The sequence below is a fragment of the Larimichthys crocea genome, chromosome XII (assembly GCF_000972845.2).
Source record: "Larimichthys crocea isolate SSNF chromosome XII, L_crocea_2.0, whole genome shotgun sequence".
In the NCBI taxonomy this organism is placed as follows: domain Eukaryota; kingdom Metazoa; phylum Chordata; class Actinopteri; family Sciaenidae; genus Larimichthys; species Larimichthys crocea.
Window position 1 is genome coordinate 24,915,856 of NC_040022.1, and position 19,471 is coordinate 24,935,326.

Sequence of the window (19,471 nt, forward strand, 5' to 3'; positions counted from 1 at the left end):
TTAACGAGAGCTGTTTGTCTTATTCGAAATAATTGATGTCAGACAAACTGCGCAACTCCTTGGAGACTTATTTTGAAAGGCTTGGAAAACAAATGGTCTCAAGAAAACTTGCATGTATTTATCACTTCCTTTATGGAAACAAAACTCTTTCCATGCGTTAACTCAGAGGTATACATGCTGAAGATATTGTATTAGAGCTGGGTGATTTTGCTCCTATACTGTGCTTTAGGGGGTCTGTGGAAGGAGTGGCTTCAGTCCCCTAAACAAAGGAGGCTTAAATCTCTTAAATATCTACCAGTGCCACTTTGCCCCGAGGGAGCATAGAAACAAGGGAGTGTTTCTTTGGTCTGATATTGGAAGCTAGAGTTCATGAAGGCGAAACGCAAGTGATGACTATGGAAGGATTTTAAGAGCTGGCTCTGTTTGAAAACATGCCCCTAAAGCCTTAGTACACACCCTGACACAAACATTAAAATCATATGACATATGACAGAGAAAATTACTACAATTTATAAAGGTAATAACCATGTCTGAGCAAAGTTTAAGATGAATATCTCAGTCATGAGCCATTATGAGAACCTCTACAGCATTCAGGGACAATAAGTGTTGGACAGAAGTCTCAGCGTGCAAGTCGTAGCCGATAGTTATGGCGATCGAATGATAATGTCTCCTGTGTAACACAGTGGACTATTCACATGAACAACCAATAAAACTACAGCAACTCATATAATAGTTAATAGACAGTATTGTCCAGCAGTGAATGGACATGTTATGGGTAGGCAGGCAACAACAATGGATGGTATACAGACGCCAACACCAAGGATCACTGTAACTTGTGGTTTGGGAAACTAGTTGAAGATCAAATTGTGTAAACAGCGAGAGAACTACAATGTTTTTGAAAGTCAAAACTAAAATTAAAATGGCATGCAGATGGATGAAACATAAAAATGAGCATATGAATTAAATGTATTCAAATCTAAACCAAAAAAATTCAGCCGAAAGACTTGGTACAGAAAAAGGTTGGTCATTCGAAGCCATTGTGGGGACTCAACTTTCTCGAGAAAATGAAAAAATGCAACCACATGCTTTGGAGAGCTATATTTGTGGAACATGATCACTTGGTTCCTATTGACTCAAGAGGGATAGACAACAGTGAGACGTGGCAGAGGAACGAAAGTGAAAAATGGATGGGAAAGATGAGTGAGGGTGGTGTGTCTCTTCAACCATCGCTGCTTCCTGTCCGGAAAAGTCCATTCATCATTCTCACATCTTCGTGTCATGGCTTACTTTGCCAATAGCCAGAAGTGTGGCAATGATGACACAGAGGATTGATGAGGTGCAGGCGGGGGTGGCTAGCAGGGGTTTGGGGTGGAGATGGTCAAACCAGATGTGGTGTGAGGTGGGGCTGAGATGGACTACGAGGGGGACCTGATGAAGGTCATGATGTTGCCCGTTGCCCCCATTAACCATATGCATTTGCAGACACACGTGAATGTAGGCCACATGCAAAGCCTGGATTCTGGTGCATATTCAAATAAATCCTCAACACAAGTTTCCACATGTCATTACTCACCAGCATACAGGAACACTTTTCCCATGACGAGGACTCCGATGTGCAAGAATTTGTGACAATACAACTCTATCACAAAGACAATGTACTGTAGTCAAATAATGTAAAAGCTATAAAATAGTGCTAGAAAATGCATATTCTTGCTTGGAGTTGTATGAGGAGACTGATACCTCTCTTTAGAGATGAAGCTATCACCAGCAGCTGGTTAGCTTATTGCACATTGGCCAGACACAGGGGGATACAGCTGGCTCAAAAATGTTCCTACTGGAACCCCAAAAGCTCGTTAATTAATGCATTACATATATTTAATTTTTTAATAATGTGTAAAAATGACATGTTGTGGTTTTACAGTTTCCAGTCTTTAATGCTAAGCTAACTGGCTGCTGGCCGCACTCTCATATTTGCTGTACTGACATGAGAAAGACCCTGTGATCTAAGACTTTAACTAAATAACCATTTAAACCATTGTTTGCTTATATTATTAATTTGCATGCTAATTATGTATATATTTATGAATAATTGTCAGTCTATAGCCTACTGCACATGTCTGTCTTTTGTCTAGACTGTTCATTTCAGCCACTGTTCGTTTATTGTAGTTTGTCACACAAATGCAGTTATGATGTAATGATTTGGGTTCTCTTTTGCCTCAGTGTTGATTGTCAGATCTTAGTCACTGACAAATGTGTCTAATAGTCACACCTTTGTAGCAGGATGTGAAACATTAATTAAGTAAATTACTTCACTTAATTATTTTAGTAGTTGTTAAGAGTATTTTGCCAACCCCATGTGAATGTTTTGTGTGACTAACGCGTGGCAGCAAGAATGCATTAATATTCTAGCTAACATTAAATCAGAGAGGACTTGGCCCAGATGTTGCACTGTACCATGAAGTCTCATATTAATTCTAAATTTTAAAGCTTAGCTCACCTCCTCTCTTTTGTATAGTATAGTCACAGGTCCACATTAGCAGACAGTGATACTGTACATGAGTGTATTGTTGTACTCCCCCTTGTGGTAAAAGATTACACAACCACATAAGACCACAGTCTGCCACACAGATAGGAATACACGGAAATGTGAACGGATAACTGAATCAAATTAGAGCCAAGAGTAATATCAAAAGGTGTTCTCTCTCCCCTCGCTCTCTCTTCACTGCTCTGTGTAGTGTATCCCCTGCTGGCACTGGGCGTACTCCGAAGAGTGTGCTTCTCCCAACTCAGTAGCTGATCAGAACCAGGTGGGAAGGCCTCCATGTGCTTTCCATTTGTGCAGGATGTAAATGGATTCAATTAGATCCAAATGCACAACCTGTCAGCCAGGGGGAAGTGGCAGACTTTCAAAGGCCATTAGATTATGGACAGGATTTGGAATAAAAACTTCACTGGCCGGGATTGTGCCATTAAATTGGTTGATGTGAAACTATTGAAGTGATTTGAGCTTGCATGCTGACTGTGCGCTATTCACGTGGGCACAAATTCTGTCACACACACCCACTCCCAAATTATCATTAGCAGCCCCCCCCCAACCCTCAACCCCCGTCTTTCTTTTTCCATCTCTTTCCCTCCCTCCTTCATGCGCACACATACACATACCAATGCAAACACACAAATGGCATACATAAAGCTGTAGTATATCCTCAGACATATTGCCAGTGGCCTCACAAACTTGCCTGCATTACAAACAGTAGCTCTTACAGCTTTAAAGTCAAATGGCTCCATCAGTCATGGCTGTTAAGAAGCCCAGCCATAAAAATTAAAGACTTCCAGCAAAACTGACCAACTGTAACACGTCTCCTTTGTTTTGATTGGCTGGAATAATATGATGTCTACTGTTAACATTCGGTTTCACTCACTGGTCTCTGTAAACATGTAAAATATGGCGGAATTTAAGCATGTTGAAGGAAAAAGAGCTGCAAAGGAATCATTCATCCTCTACGCGGTAATGCCTTTTCACACTTTTGTTACAGAAATGTATATTACCAGGCTGAGCAGATGTGTTAAGTAAAAAAAAAAACAATAAAAAAACCCAGTTTCACTCATCATGATCGGATGTGGGGGATGGGCGGTTGCATTGAAAACAAAGGACTTCTCACCAAGACATAGGCGATGGATACGAGAGAGGGTTCAGTTGACCCATGATTTTAATGCTGGGAGCCTTTACTTTACAGGCCTGATATAGAAGTGAATCAATGGGACATTTCTAAGCCATTATGATCAATCACTATTGCTTAAGACACCCTAATGAGCTCATTACATAAGATGAACAGCAGATTGATTGCAAAATGGGGCAAGTAAAAAGTAAGATGTAGAGAAGCAGAAGGTGATGGAGGAGAAAGGAAATAGGTCTCGTGGATCTCCAGAAAGAGGAATGGGAGAGTGAAATTAAATGAGTAAGAGACAGGTCACGTGTCTTGAGCTGTATTTCAGATTCCAAAATCTTTTCAATCTATTTTGCCACCTGCACGAGTCTTATAAGTCACAGAGTTATTATCCGTTATACTGAGAGGCAGAGGTGTATCATCAAAGGGGGGGTCAACAAAATGACAACAAACCCTTGGAGCTATGGAAAATATACATTATAACTTGAGGTCTCTCTCCCACGCGCAGCTGCTGATCTTAGCTCTCTGCTGTCCACCGAGCGAAGAAGTTCATCACTATTCACCAGCTGCCTTGATAATATGCATGCATAAAAAGGAGTGAGAGGACAGACGGGGGAAAAAAAGATAGAGAGGGAGAGAGAGAGAGAGATAGAGATAGAGAGAGAGAGAATAAAGAAGTAAAAGAACAAAGAAATCCAACAAAAGTCACTGAAGTCACAGGAGCAAGAACACAAAGAAGGAGGGGAAACGATGTGTATGAGAGTGTAAACGATGTGATTTGGGCAGACATTTGTTCCCCTTGGGCAAGCTTGATAGGCCATTCTGTCTGGATCGGGGAGAGTGGGGGGTGCATGAGAGAACCCCGCTGGTGTTGGATTTTGGCTGCTGTGGTACTACAGTGGATCGAAAAAGTGAAAATATTTAAGAGAAGGTCAGCATTAAAGCGGCAGCAATCCTCTCTGTTTCCACCTAGGACGGAACAGATGTGCTTAAAACCCCAGCTGCTGCCAGATGTGGATATAGGACCATCTGCATGAGCTGTTACTACGCGTGTGCGTGTGTGTATGCATGACTGTGTGTGTGTGTGTGTGTTTTAAAAAGCAGGCACTGAAAGCCGTGGCTTTACATGAGTCAAAGTGAGTAATGTGACTATTTTTGATTCGATTCTGACACCTACCTCTCCAATTACCCCCCGTCAGGATTATTGTAGCTCCTGATAGCCCCGAGGTGAATGTTGGCTGTTTTATGGGAGGAAAAACAGCTCAACGTTTAATTACTGGAACATAGTTTGGAGTGTGTACATACACTTTCAGCATCTTGTCACAGTTCTGCATTAAAAAAGCAGATCATAAAATGTTGCTGCACAAACACACTTTGATCTCATGTGTGGTCAATTATATCCCGAAGACTGCCTCTATTCATCAGTGGATCCATACACACACAAACACACAAGGTGAATTTAGAAGACTGACAATGTTTTTATACTAAAGAGATGGTACATTTTTCGACTCAAATATCTAAAGAATATGGGGACTGGAAAGCCAAAAAGAAGAATAAAGGAATTTAAAAAAAGGATAAGTCATTTTTTGTGTGATCCTAGAATATAAAACCTGATGAGACATATAAAGCTATAAAGTGTTATGAGACCCCAGGAGATGGCAGATTAAAATGTGTAAGGGCGATTTCCACCAATAAAGGTGGAGACAGCGGCTTCTCCACCGCTGTGCTCAGCTCCACCAGGCAAAGAGAATGGTCTGAATAGATTTCAGCAACCTTCATAAAGCCAGGACTAAAGCCACTTCACAAAAGGGAATAGAAACCAAGCCAATCAATTAATGCCCCCCGACAATGACAAGCATAGACAGGGAGAAATGCTTTCAGACCCGGTGTGCATCTAAAACTCGCTGGGTTCCAACATCTTGTGGCATTGAACAGGAGAGTCAGGGTCTACTCTCTGCATGTTCACCTCTGCTTTCTTTGTGTGTGTGCATGCGTGTGTGTTCTAATGTATTTGTGCGCGTATGTGTGTGTGTGTGTGTGTGTGTGTTGAAAAACTCGCTATTGAATGAGTACATTGAACAGAGCACCGAGCTCTTTAAAGGCCAATGAAAATAAAGAGAGGGAAATTGTAGGCACTCTGAAGCAACAGGGAAAAAACCAACAGAGCGAGACAGAGAAAGCAAAACCTTACAGTGCCAAGAGAGACTTCATAAGGTTTAGCAGCCCTCCACTCAAATATATGGCGGCCATAAATCCTCCACTTAATGTCCTTTGGGCTCCACTTTTTATGGGTAGTGACAATGACAGTGAGTGACTTCTTTTAAAAAAATGGTAATCAACACAGCAAATTTCAACAAGACTGTCTGGACAAACTCCAAGGTTTACTCTTTCAAAAACTCCCATTCCAGTAATGAAAGTCGACATTACGCTCTGTTGCACTACACAAGACATTCAAAGGGATGTAAAATATTATGTTTCCACTGAAGTTTGGAAGGAGTAAATCATTAAACAGATTGCAGACAGCCCAATACATGATACTGTGCTGTTAAGGAGGCCACACTTGATGAAATAAATTTGTGTTAGGTTTCTTTTCTGGCGTTGTTTCTAGAATCCGACTCGGTCCTAAAAGTGTCATCAGCAGTCACAATGCTGGTACAACATGACAAAAGAATTTGCACTTAAGCATCAACGGTAAAATCTACTAGTCATTTAACAAAATGAACACTGCTCTGTGAAGAATGGTTTCTTTTCAGGGTGGTAAAGTATTAATGCACAAAGCTGTAAGAGTACTTTCATGTAGAAGTGGCCAAATTACTCCACACAGTCTTGAACAGTCTTTTAAAAATCTAGTCTATTATTATATCACATAATATCTTTCAGGCAAAGTAACTATATGGTTGTAAGTGATTCACTTAAAGCCAGTAAATATGACTTTTTTTGCTCTCTTGTGGGGAGTCATGAGAGGATCAATACCACTCTCGTAGCTTTCTCAAGAATTAAGAATGAAGTTGTTTAGCTTAGCTTAGTTTACTTTACTTTATCTTAGCATAAAGACTGGAAACAGTGGGGGGCAGCTAGCCTGGCTTTGTATACTTGTTAATTCAATGTTTTTCTCCTGCTGTTTTACGGATTGATTGTTTCTCGGCTCTGAGTAGTTGCTAGGCAACTAGTGGAGACGTAGCACAAAGACCAACAACTGTAAAAATATCATTTTTACTTTTCTGAAAATATATTTTCTATTTATAAAATATAAAGTAGTTCAAACTATTGAATATCAAAATGTAGTTATTTTGTATTGCACTGCTGCCATAAAGTTGGAGGTCTCAGAAGAGATTTTACAAAAAAAAAAAAATGTTTTCCTAACTTTTTATCTCAAGCATGGCTCAAGCTCCAAAAACTGCATTGCCCATAATGCAAAAGTGTCTTTTTTTTAAGACCTTGTTGACCTTTTCTTCCCCCAAACTTTGGACATGAGCTACCTCCAGAGGGACACAAGACATTATACAACTGTTTTTCCAGGCTGAGTAGTGCTTCTTATGATTGCATGGGTAAAATCAGTGGAGTCCCCCTTTAGAGGTGCAATATTGCCATCTTTGTGCCTCGTCTTTGTGTGTATTGTTCATGGGAACTTGTTTCCCTTCTGGTTTTATGGTTACTCATGTTTTTACACCCCCTCCCACTTTGAAACTGGTCCAGCATAGACAAGTGTGCTCCATCATTCATTGTGGCATCGAGGTGTTTCAACAATTGTGAGCATGCCCATACAATACTCTGTCCAAGGATTACTCACTGTTTTCTTTGGAGAGCCAGTTTGTTTTTCTATTTTGTCCATATATCCATGACTCCATATGCCCGGTCTGTGATGTCAGCCTTTTCTCTCGATGTTTCTGGTTGTTCACAGTCAGTCTTGATGCCTCATCAAGTTGTCATGGCCTTCCAGCTTTTACAGCATTCCTTTCTTTATGTCCTGAGAGGCGTTTCTTTTTTTTTTCTGCACTGTAAAATACGAGTAGACCAAAAGCTTTGCGATACACTCAAGGCCAGGTATGTTGTGTTGATATTGGAGTAGTTCTGCCTCCCTTCAGAGTGTGATGCCACTATGGGCTTGGCTTTCTTTTTGGAGGAACAGTAGGAGGTCACAGTCTTTGAAAGTTGGGGTTTCTCTTGTGCTAAACGAGAGAAAGAAGCGTGGGAGAGAAAAAGAAGAGAAGGTTTAGTCGCCATGGCCTTGGTTTCATGTTCAACAGAGGAGCGATCATCACTGGGCGAGAGGAGTAGAGAAGGGATGATGACTTAAGTGACGACTAGCCCAACAGACATGATAGATGTCTTTAATAACCTCTGGCTGTTTTTTTTTTAGCGTCCTCCAGGATTTGTTGTTATTAAGATCTAGGTCTTATTATGATGACCACCTCTTTCATCATCTCCCACATCATGCTGGGCGTCAGGCCAGACAGTCAAAATAAACACAACGTCGAAAGCCCCCCTTGTGCTTGTGCTGATGTGGCACTTGTTGATGGTGCCAGCATGTCTCAGTCCTGACCAAGGAATACATGACTTTGTAATAGTCAGCTGTGAGGAGAAAACAAAACACCCCGTCTGGTGATCACCTGTTGAATCAGTTAGATTCTGCTCTTCAAAGCCCCACGGCCACTGATCTAACGTTGCCACATTACAGGGTAGATTACAAAAGCATGTTTAGGTAAATGCCGTTTGATGGTTTTAATAAGCTTTTCCATTACTGAAAGGCAAGAGGGAAGAGGAACTCATCGGGAGTCATGTAGGAACATGGGAGCCATAAGAACTCACGCTCATCACTGCTGAAAAGCAAAATGAGAACCGTTTTATTGTGCCTCCATTTCTTTTGAAAATAACAATCGCAAACACTCACTCCTTTAGTGTGCCTAAGTAGCTTCAAGCTCTATCACAAGCATAGATTTGGTGAGGGCCCATGTTTTATTAATTTGCAGATGAGCTCAGCTATTGATGGCGTTGGCCGCCCATGGGTTCAATTAGGATAATACAGGGAGAGGGGCAGATTATGGGCAGCTATTTAAGTGAGGGTATATCTCTTCCTGACAGTTATAGTCCAAATGCAACAAATTGCACCTCGGTGGCTGCGAGCGGCGCCATATCAGTCCTCCGGTGATGAAACATGCCTGTGTGGCAGGTCAGCCGTGTGGAGACGACACCAGGCTGTGTGAACCATGTAGCCTGTCCTCTTTGAACAACACAGGCCTGAGTGCAGCCTATCCCCATTGAGTTAATAGGGGCCATTTAGAAAACAGCGGTCTATATGGTGGTGCGCTGAGTGCATGCTCTACCCTGCCAACCCTAAACAGTCCCACTTAGCACGACTCTCTCTAAACTATTGCACTTCTTCTCTCCGGCACTCTGGGTTGAAAGCCTGTGAGTGTTGACAGCCGAACAGGGCAAAACTGCACCACGTAAACATCTCGTTTTACGAATACAAGACGGGGTGTGTGAATATTCTCACGGGCAACCGTAAAAGGAGGAACGGTTGTGGCCTGCAACTTGGAACATGAAAACTGCTTGCAGCCTTTTCTTTCTGTGTTCTGAGGTGAACATTTATTATGAATGATTGAGGCCTCGACTGTAACTTCGCTGTGCAATGAAAACAGTCTACGGTGCATTGTCTCCAGAGCGCATTGTGTGGGATTGAATAGGGAGGCCATAAAGTTGAACCGGAGACACTGACCCAAACATGCCAGGCCTGTCCGTTATCTTACTTTTCTGTTCAGGCCGTCCAAAGCATTAAAACTGCAGACAGCTCTATAGTGAGTGGCCTGACTGTTTGCTTTCTTTTGGATAGGGAAATGACGACTCTTTCTCAGCTGCGTTGGAGCAGCATGTTTAGACTACAGTCAGTGAGATAACCCAGTCCTCTTTTACATACCCTGACAGCAACAGTTGGGGAAAGAGTGAGCACTCGCAGTGGTAAGCGGTGTAGGCTGGCCTCAAAGAAGCCAGATCCTCCTCAGTTTTTGTTTCTACTCAAGGGCAGGTCGTTTCAGTCCAAGTGCTGTGCCTTCATAGCCATACATTTTGTATTTTAACTACCTCTATCCTCAGCTTGTCAGCTGGCTTGCTCTGCCACCAGGTGGAGTGTCAAACATGGAAAATCAAGAATTCCTAACAACAATACTGTAATCTATCAACTGGGCTGTGAAATTAATGATAAAGGCCTTTTGTAGGATGAAAAAGGACTTGCATAAATGCAGTAAACATCCAAATATTACATGAATATCTATCCATCTTAATTCCTGACCTGTGAAGTACTTTATCATCCTGACCCACTAACCCTTCCCTCTCCTTGTTCGCCTGCCACGGCTTTCCCTATTCCCTGCTCCAGCCATGCCGGGGCAATAGGGCACTGCTAATGTGCTTGGTGGGTCATTAATTCTTCGGATGGCCATGGGGGCAGGAGAGCAGGCGAGCTTTGTTGTTTGATGTTGGGCGAAATGGTGGTGGGGAGGCAAAGCAGATGTTTGTGTTGGCTGGTGAGGGAAAGCAGTACACTTGATGCCAACCCAATCACCATCTCATGCTAGGCAGCAGCTGCCCAAATACATTTCAGCCAAAGTCTGGCAAAGAGAGGCAAGGGTGACCAGATCAGCATTAGCTCACTTTTCCTGATGTTCTGTCAGGCTTGACAAATACCAAAGCCACTCTCCTGAAGGACTGTCCCATGGCCAGTTCATCTTTTCTGTTTGTCCACAACAATCTTGGACAAGTGAGATTTATCAAGGAGATTTTGTTTTAATTTGCAAGTCTTGAAGCCGAAGGTGAACTGGACACTGATAAATATAAGACACACGGCGGTTTGTCTGCTTGTCTGTATTTGTTGTGCGCAGCTGATGTTTGCCGTGCTTTTGCCTTTGAGGAGAGATGAGAATCAGAGAGGACACAAAGAAAACGAGCCACAGAATAACCCAGATTTTTTCGCTGGCCACGGTAAAAATATAACAATGTATGCGCATACATAGACCCCAGAACAAGGACAGTTCATTTAACTCTCTCCTGCCTCTCCACTCAACTGATATGAGCCATTCATCACCGCCCACCTTCATATCTGTGCGCTGCCCGGAAAGGACGGTGTGTGTATGTGTGTGTGTGTGTGTGTGTGAAAACAGATTAAAGATAAATATCTTCTACGTAGCCCACACGTTTTTGATCTCGTTGTAGTATTCCCCAGCATTTATGAAATTCAGAGAGCGGGGAACAGTTTGTGTCCAGCTAACATTCAGAGTGTGCTGCCCTCTACTGCTGTTTGCATGAACATCTGGACTCGTTCTGCTGTTCAGGAAAATACAATATGGATGTATTTACACTTAACAGCACTATGCTGTCCTGTATAAATAACAATCTTTTAGTTATTTTGTATGTACTAATGAACCTCTGGCCTCCTGTAATCAGATGTTTTCTGCACACACATCCAAATTGCCCCATTTTAACCAGCACATGCTTGTTTTGTTTTCCTATGATTACACTCAATCTTAAACATACTTACCTTACACTGTCTTACCCAGTATGTTCTCCAGGGATTATAACTTAAATGGCAACAGTTTAAAAAGAAAAAAAAAAGGTTTTATATACTATGCAGGTTTCGGTGAATTAGCATTCTGGGGTAAATGATTTCTTTAACATGCCGTGATGTTTTTCTCAAAAAGAAATTTGGATTATTACCGGGAAAATATTTATCCAAGCAGCTGCTAATTGCATCCCCACCACCTTAATTACACAGCGCTCGTCTCACTCTAATGCGATGTTTGCTTCAAGATACAAAAGGCCGTTTGAAAAGAGACGCACCTCAAGATGAAAAGGTTCACTTACGACTCACCGATTGTCCCTCTATATATGTTGCCATCCTGTATGTTTGGTATTTTGCTTTCGAAATAATGAGAGGGCACGCACCTCAGAAAAGAAACAGCTATGTTGCAACGATGCTGGAAGGTTTCTAATCCTGAATTATGATTGGCTCATTCGTCATCTCGAACTTAGTAAGAGGTGGAGCGAGGGAATCAAAGGAGGCAGGTAATGAGGGCCCATAGTAGCTGGCAAGGTAACCGTGGTTACGTGTGGTGCATTAATGTATGTAATCTGTTACTATGTCTGTGACAAGACAAGGACATGTAGTGTGCTAATTAAAGAAACCTTTCACTGCTCCTCGCTTAGACACAGGTCATATCTCATTAATGATGGTCTTAATGCATGGGGAGTCATTCATTACTGGTCATTTGGAGGGAAAAGGGGAGGATGTGGAATTCCTGTTTGCACATACGGTACATAGCATGCAAAGCTAGGTATTTCCTCACGGAAGAGCAGGATGAATAGATTCATCCCAGCATCGGGGGGAAAAAAAAATTGAAGTACGTCTTTGTTCAAAAACATTAATTTTTTATTTTTGAAATGAAGGGGTATTTACAAGAAAAAAAAAAGTCAATGTCAGTTTAATGTCATGTAAATACAAAAAATATATTATTGAAAAAAAAATATACCACATCTTCAAAGTGCTTTCATTTCTGACACACCTGTCTGAAAAGAAAAAACACACACACAAAAAAAAAAACAACAACAACCAAAAGACTACACAGCTGAGCTTACTCCCGGGATGTGGGTCCAGCAATTGAACCTTTCCCGCTCTAAGAAAAGGAGACGCACAGCCTTACGGTCAGTGCTTGTACCTGGATGTTCAGTGCACAAGGGACACGCATAACAGCAACCATCGAATGGTAGTGCACAGGCAGAGAGGCTCGTCTGCAATTCAAACAGCAATTCAGTGGCTCCAGTAATATTGCAAACAAAGCCCAGGGAATGTCTTTTTGTTCCTAAATGGCTGTACTGTAACCCACCCTCTGGACAGAAAGAACTACGTTTTACTACAGTTTCAAATGCCACGCCACACAGCTCTCCACACAATAAAAATGGTCTAAGGAGTACGGAAAGTTGGATAGTTGTGTAACTATCTTTTTGTTGCCTCTTCTCTTTGTGGTCATAAGAAGCTTGGCATGTTGTGATCACCGCTTTTGTTTGTTTTTTCATGATCACAAGAAAAACACAAATAACCATGACTGCTAAACTTATCCGATAATAATCTTGATGATTCTCTCATGATCGATTTTGACATAAATCAATTTGTATTCTCACAATTATTACAAAAAGATACTCCAGATGCTGTAATCGTGTATAATCCATACACACGAGGGGGTCTGATATTGCTTTGTGTGTCCGTGGTTATTATACTGTTAAATAACTGCTGACGGACGCAAGTTCTCCATCGCTCCCTGAAGGAAAATATCATAGTGATATTACACGGGTTCGTCCTTTGGTTGTAGTTGCATCAGTTTATAATAATAGCGGTCTTAATTACTGGTGTCACATATGAGCAGTGACATTTTGGCAATTCTGCTGATTATAGATGATTGTTCACAATCCACGGCGTTATCATTTAACGATCATGAGAAGACAACAAGAAGCGGTTTATGTTGAGATCACAAAATGAAGTGATCACGAAAACAAGGGATTCTTATGTTCATGAAATAATTAGTCTAAAGTCTGATTAGGGGAAAATATAAAAGATGGGTAGAAAGTAAAACCACTGCTGAGGCTGCACAATAACTGCTTCTAAAAGTTGAATCCTCCCCCAAAACATGTACTAATAGTTAAATAAGAAATAAATGTGCCACGTTTGTTTTTACCAATTAAGTGCAGTAGCTGATGGAAAATGTGTTCCAAAGTCCCTGTCTCGCAGTGTTACAAAATCCCTTAAAAAAATAAAAGTACGCTAAATCAGCGCTAAAACCAAACGCATGGCCTGATTTTCCACTATGGCTAACTGAAATCTATCTGAAAGAGCAATCAATTCTTTATTAGCTAACAAAATAATCGAACACATAACCTCCTTGGCCATGGCTTCTACGTATCCCTGTAAAGGAATCCCTGTCTGAATATGAAAGCAAATGAGCAGTCCAAGACAAGTGCAAATCCTCCCTGAGACTGGTCCATGTTACTTACACAGACATCAGATTCAGCATTATACAGCCCAAGTACCCTACTAGGAGACTAAACAAGTCACACTGACCGGCCTAAAAATTGTGTTTGGTGCCATTTCTGCAGCTACAGTAGCACTGTTTTCATACAACATTTAAGACAAAACACAGGGATTCATCATCATCATCATCATCATCATCATCATCATCGTCGTCGATCACAATAAGGCTCCGAGAGCAGCATGTAAACCAGACTGGTCAGAAATAAAGTGGATCACAAAAAACGTGTAAGTTGATCACACAGTTATTATTGCTAAAATGATTATCACTTTGATTTATTTGAATCATGAACCCCCCCTCCAGATACCTGACCAGTAGTTGGTCTCCATCCACATGTATGCAGAGCTGCGAGAGATCACAGTAACTGGAGATGGGTGGGAAGAACTGAGTGAAGTGAATCAGCATGTGATGCTCTGATGTGCCTCAGGGACTCAGTCCTCTGCTGACGGGACACAAAGATGCGTCAGGTCGTCATGTGTCTCTGAGGTGGCCTCGGCTGTGCAGGCTCTGGAAGTGGGCGTGCTTCAGGATGCGGTTGATCTGCAGGTAGGACACCGGGTTTGTGGGACCGCCGAATTCTGACGAGTCACCGGAGCTGAGGGGACTGCAGGGGCCCACGGCACACTGACTGGTGCAGCTCCCAGCCGCATGCTCTGGACTGCTGATGCTGCTGCTGCTGCTCTCACTGTTAGAGGACTGAAAGGCAGATGTCAACATTAGCGATGAACGCGATCTCCTAACATATTTAAGTCAGATATTTGGTAACTATGGGAACATACTCATGTCAACACCTGAGTGTGGGTATTTTACATTGAAGGGTCTGTTTGAATCTACTGAAGTGGGGTTGTATGAGGTGTGTAACTACAGTCCACAGCAGGCTTTGTGCTGCCAGTTTGGAGAAACAGAAAAGGAGGAGCAGCACAGAAACTTAGCAATGCTCTGCTGTGAATAGGGGCAGCAACAAAACATATGTTAGCCACCTAGAGAAAAAAAAAAGTAAATCAATATTTAAAGTATTTTCATCACTTTACCTCACTGGCAAGACAGCCTTTTTCCAACCGGGAGCTGAATCGTTCATATCGATCTATGCTCTCGTCAAAGCCACCAGACTTCATTGACAAAATGAAGTCATTTCACCTTGCAGGACCAGTAGAGGCTGGTCCACTGCTGGCTCCATCAGTTTGTTTGTGTTTTAAACAGTGTAGTTTGGATCTGAACTAACAGTCGTTGCTGCTGCTGCTGGATTGAGGCAGACCAGCAAACTTCTGTGTACTGCAAGGCAACACTGTTTTTGTGAATGTAGTCTGGTTGCATTGGAGAGAACGATATAAGGCCTGAATGACTACAACTGTGACAATATTATTATTTTTGGCAGCCACAGCAGTACATTACTTAGCATCCATGATGGCTCTGCTGTATGCTTCCCCGAACTGGGAGTGTCATCTACTGCTGGGAATACAATGACGACGTCTAAGAGACTTATACAATCATATCAATAAACCCAGACTAACCCGATCGGACAGTGAGAAACAGATACGACAGAACATTAAAAAGGTGCCGTCTGAAAATCCTTTTCTTCTCTTCTAATTAGAAACGAGTGGATGATGACCATTTGTCCAGCTTCTGTCACCAGGGTTCCCACACCTTTTTCATGAACAAATTCAAGCACTTTTCAAGCACCTTCAAGCACCAGTTTTTCCATTTTTCCAGCACCTTTAAATAGGTAGCCTACTAGTTGTGTTTGCCATGATGGTCATGGGAAGCGCAGCGGTGCCACTGTATGGCATAATAATATGGGTCTAATTAGCATTATTTCATATGGTGGTAGATTGACTGTTTTGATTTTTAACTAATTGTGAATTGGCTTGTATTCTCAGCTTGTGAGCGGTGTATTGTGTAACTACCATAGCGCAATAACAGTGACAAATAGACATCACACAAATTTCAAGCATTTTCAAGCACTTCACAAAAATTTCAAGCATTTTCACAACCTTGAAAACACTGAATTGAAATTCAAGCATTTTCAAGGAATTCAAGCACCCGTGGGAACCCTGTGTCACAGTTTCTTCAGCATTAATCCTAGTTTTTTTTGTACCTCAGAGTCCCAGGCATCCCTGCCTGGCTCTGGAGACAGAGGATGACCTCTGCTCTGCCTTTTGGCTTGGGGCACCAGGTGGCCGCTCTCCTCATCACCACCACTGCGCTGCCGTTTCCTGTTTGGGTGGAAGCACATACATTTAAAACACACACACACACACACACACACACACACACATATATATATATATACATACACCATCAGACGACCATCTACTGAACTAAAATTATGAAATGGCTGCTGCAAGTGCTTCAAAAAAGGCACAATCCACCATTTGTATCAGGCAATATTTAACAGCCGGTGTGGCATACAGTACTGCAGGCCTCGCTCACCTGTTTTCAGTCAACATATGATGACACTGGATGGATCTCGATGGGTTTCTTTTGTGTTTGTTCGGACCAGGTTGCTTTTTTTTGTCAGTCGATGGCCTATCACCTGAGTTAGCAACCTTGCCTGGCTAGCTAATTACGCCGCTATGAGACATCGTGCCAATACTAGAAGAGTAACATGATTAACTACACCGACACGTTAGTAGATTAGGCTATCAAAGCGTATAAAAGTCGGATGTTTAGTTGACGCGACGAGTCTCGGACGCAGCTAAGTTACAAGCTAACGTCACCGCTAGCTTAGCTAACGCTCTCAATCAGCTGACCGCGGCACATATCGTGAAAAAATAAATAAACAAATAAACAAATAACCGCGCCCGTTTGTTCAATATCAATCTTACAATATCAGCACCAGAGCTCGGCTGAAACTACAGCCTTTAGTTGAACCTAGCGAGCTAAAGCGGCCACAGCTTACACCGTTAACCACAGCCAACCGCGGCAGTTGTGTTTACATGCTACTGCGGCTGCGCGGAGAGCAGTGACGGTGCTTTTAAACGCCATCGGGAAAATGTCCGTATGTTATGCGAGATGCGCGATCAAACTAGAGTTTTCTGTGGCGTGAGGTGTGTAAAGTTTAGCGAGTGCGATAGTCGCCTCGACAGCGATGGTCGCTCTAGTGATTAACTGTATTACTTTTACATTTAGGTTATCCCAGTAAGATAATTTCGAAAAGGAATTAGGAATTTACGAGCGGCACTGAACGCAGCATGGAATAACACTGGCGCACTATCTACAGCGCGTTACAAGAAAGCTGTTAATTAATTTATGAATCACGCACCACGAGTTTATTAATTTGTCTCTGCTATAAAAAATGTAATTGGTCTTCAGTCAGAAACACTCATCGACAAATGTTGGCCTATGGCCTGACACGACGTTAATTTCCCCCAAAAGATGTCGCTGTTTACAATAAAACTGTTTTGTTGAATGGTGAATGTAATTATTGCTCCATGGGTTGAAAATACCGAGCTGTGTCTTCACTTAAAAAAAAAAAAAAAGCAGGTCTATAATGACAGACAGTGAGTGCAGCTCATATCCCAATAAAACCGCCATGGTGATTTTATATGACCGTATTGAGCAATTTCCAGCGTGAGAATATTAAAATATTTTCTATATAGCGGCCAAAATATTGGAAACAAAACATCCAATCTGACTGAATGGTGGACAGCTCCACAACCCGGAAGTTACAGCCTATAGTGCAGCAGGTCCAGCCAGCCAATAGTGCTGAAAAAAAGAAAACGCCTCCGCCAATGACTCAAGCGAAGGACGGGGGTGAGATTAACAAGGATTCTCAGCAGCAGCAGCGGTCCTGTTATTATAAAGGGATATAATCGCAATGGGCAGCACCGACTCTAAACTGAACTTCAGGAAAGCAGTGATTCAGCTGACCACCAAAACACAGGTACATACGCCTCCATCACGGCTTACATAGAGAGATAGTGTACCGATTTGCGCACTGGAGAGCATCACCGAGGAGATGAGATAACGCGTATGATGTGGCAGCAAAAAAACAACAACAACAAAAAAAAAAAAACCTGTCTCAACCTCTTTTGCATGCTGGGTTTTCAATTCACAGTCATTTATGTTGCATAATATATTCATAAGCACTAAATATGTCGTGTTTGTCATGAACAGTTGGATTAAATGATGGCCGATATGAAGGCTGAGATTACCATGGATCTGTATTCGGGCTGTACATGTTTAGCTTTGACGACAAAATAAACGATGGCGTAGTTAAATCAGAAATGATGACGCAGGTTTGGAAATGACCACGTTTGCAGATGCGGCAGGTGGACTGTGCTGAGATCAGTGTACCAGATAATGTCTCCTCTCTGCTGTTAGAATAAAGGTTATGTTTACATTGCCATTAGTCAGGCCTTGGGTGAGCTCTATAGTGTATAACTAAACATCCATGTATGTATTGAAAAGGGGGCAACATGATATTTTAATGCACTGTTAGATCAATCAGCCTATTGTGTTTTAAACCCCATTGACATAAAATGCTCCATTTGGCTCAGATATTTGGAAATTGAAATCTTTTTTTTTTTACAGCCAGTTGAAGCCACAGATGATGCCTTCTGGGACCAGTTCTGGGCAGACACCACCACCACAGTCCAGGATGTTTTTGCACTGGTGCCAGCCGCAGAGATAAGAGCAGTCAGAGAGGAGTCCCCCTCGAATTTAGCAACCCTCTGCTATAAGGTACAATGCTTGCATGAACTGTTAATGCATCCATGCATTGCAGATTTGGTTATGAGATGAGACTGGAGACATCCCTTGTTTTGAGGCTGCATCATGAAACAATGTTGTTTTGAAACACTGCAGATTTTTCTTTTACTAGAGGCCAGCACAGTCTGTCAGCAAGGGGAATAAGTGAGTCAGCCTCCCTTCCTTTCCCTTCACTTCCTGTCTCTTGGTACCAGCTTCCGTTTGAAGCTGCCTATCAGAAACAAAACAGACATACTGTTATGACCCAGACAGGGCAGAAATTGATCTAGGGGAACATAGGAAGGTAACAATTAAAGTAAAGACCAAGAACAAAAGGGATGAACCAAGGACCGTCTGCAATTGCAGGGATTTATTCAGCAACAAAAAAAAAGTCATACAACGTAAAGAGAAGTCTTCCTCAAACGAACAATTACACCGCACACAACGAACCACTGGCTGCAGGACCACGCCACCACTGAAACACCCGGTAGGCCTTTATAGCCTACAGCTGGTAATGAAAGGGTGGTACCTGAAATCAAAGAGAAACAAGAGAAAACAAGCCACACACACCAAGGCCCAAGGTACTGACAGCCTAATTAAATAAAGAGGATGAGACGAGAGCCCTTGAAGCTGAACTGATTTTAGAGACAGGCTGAATCATTTTCCACTGTAAAAGGCCCAAAACAACAACTATGTCTCCATCTCATAGACCAAATATTTGCCACATTAAACAAACTGTAGATATCTAGCCTACTTCCCAGTGTAAATGTGTGTGTGTGTGTGTGTACACACAGACTTTAATATAAAATGTATCAGATGCTGCAGTTTGTTGATAAAACTTTTGTATCTTTGTTCTCCAGAAACTAAACCACTAGCGCCCAGTTGATGGGATATTCAAAGAGAAATATTACATATACTGTTCAGGTTTTTCAGCAGCCCCATCAAGTCATTCATATTAACGCAGCACTAATAGGCACCACTGTTGTTGTAGCGAACTAGATTTAGATTAAAATAGCATTCGATAACCTTTTTTATCCATCTGAA

General features: G+C 42.0%; 1 protein-coding gene across 1 annotated transcript in view; it reads left to right on the plus strand.

Moving 5' to 3' along the window:
* Positions 1 to 17,332: 17,332 nt before the first annotated feature.
* Positions 17,333 to 19,471, plus strand: part of hid1a (HID1 domain containing a) — an 11,438-nt gene continuing 9,299 nt past the window's right edge. Inside the window, exons 1-2 of the mRNA XM_010738596.3 lie at positions 17,333 to 17,621; positions 18,272 to 18,421. Coding sequence (XP_010736898.1) covers positions 17,556 to 17,621; positions 18,272 to 18,421 — 216 coding nt within the window. The 5' untranslated portion in view covers positions 17,333 to 17,555. The remainder of the gene's footprint in view (positions 17,622 to 18,271; positions 18,422 to 19,471) is intronic.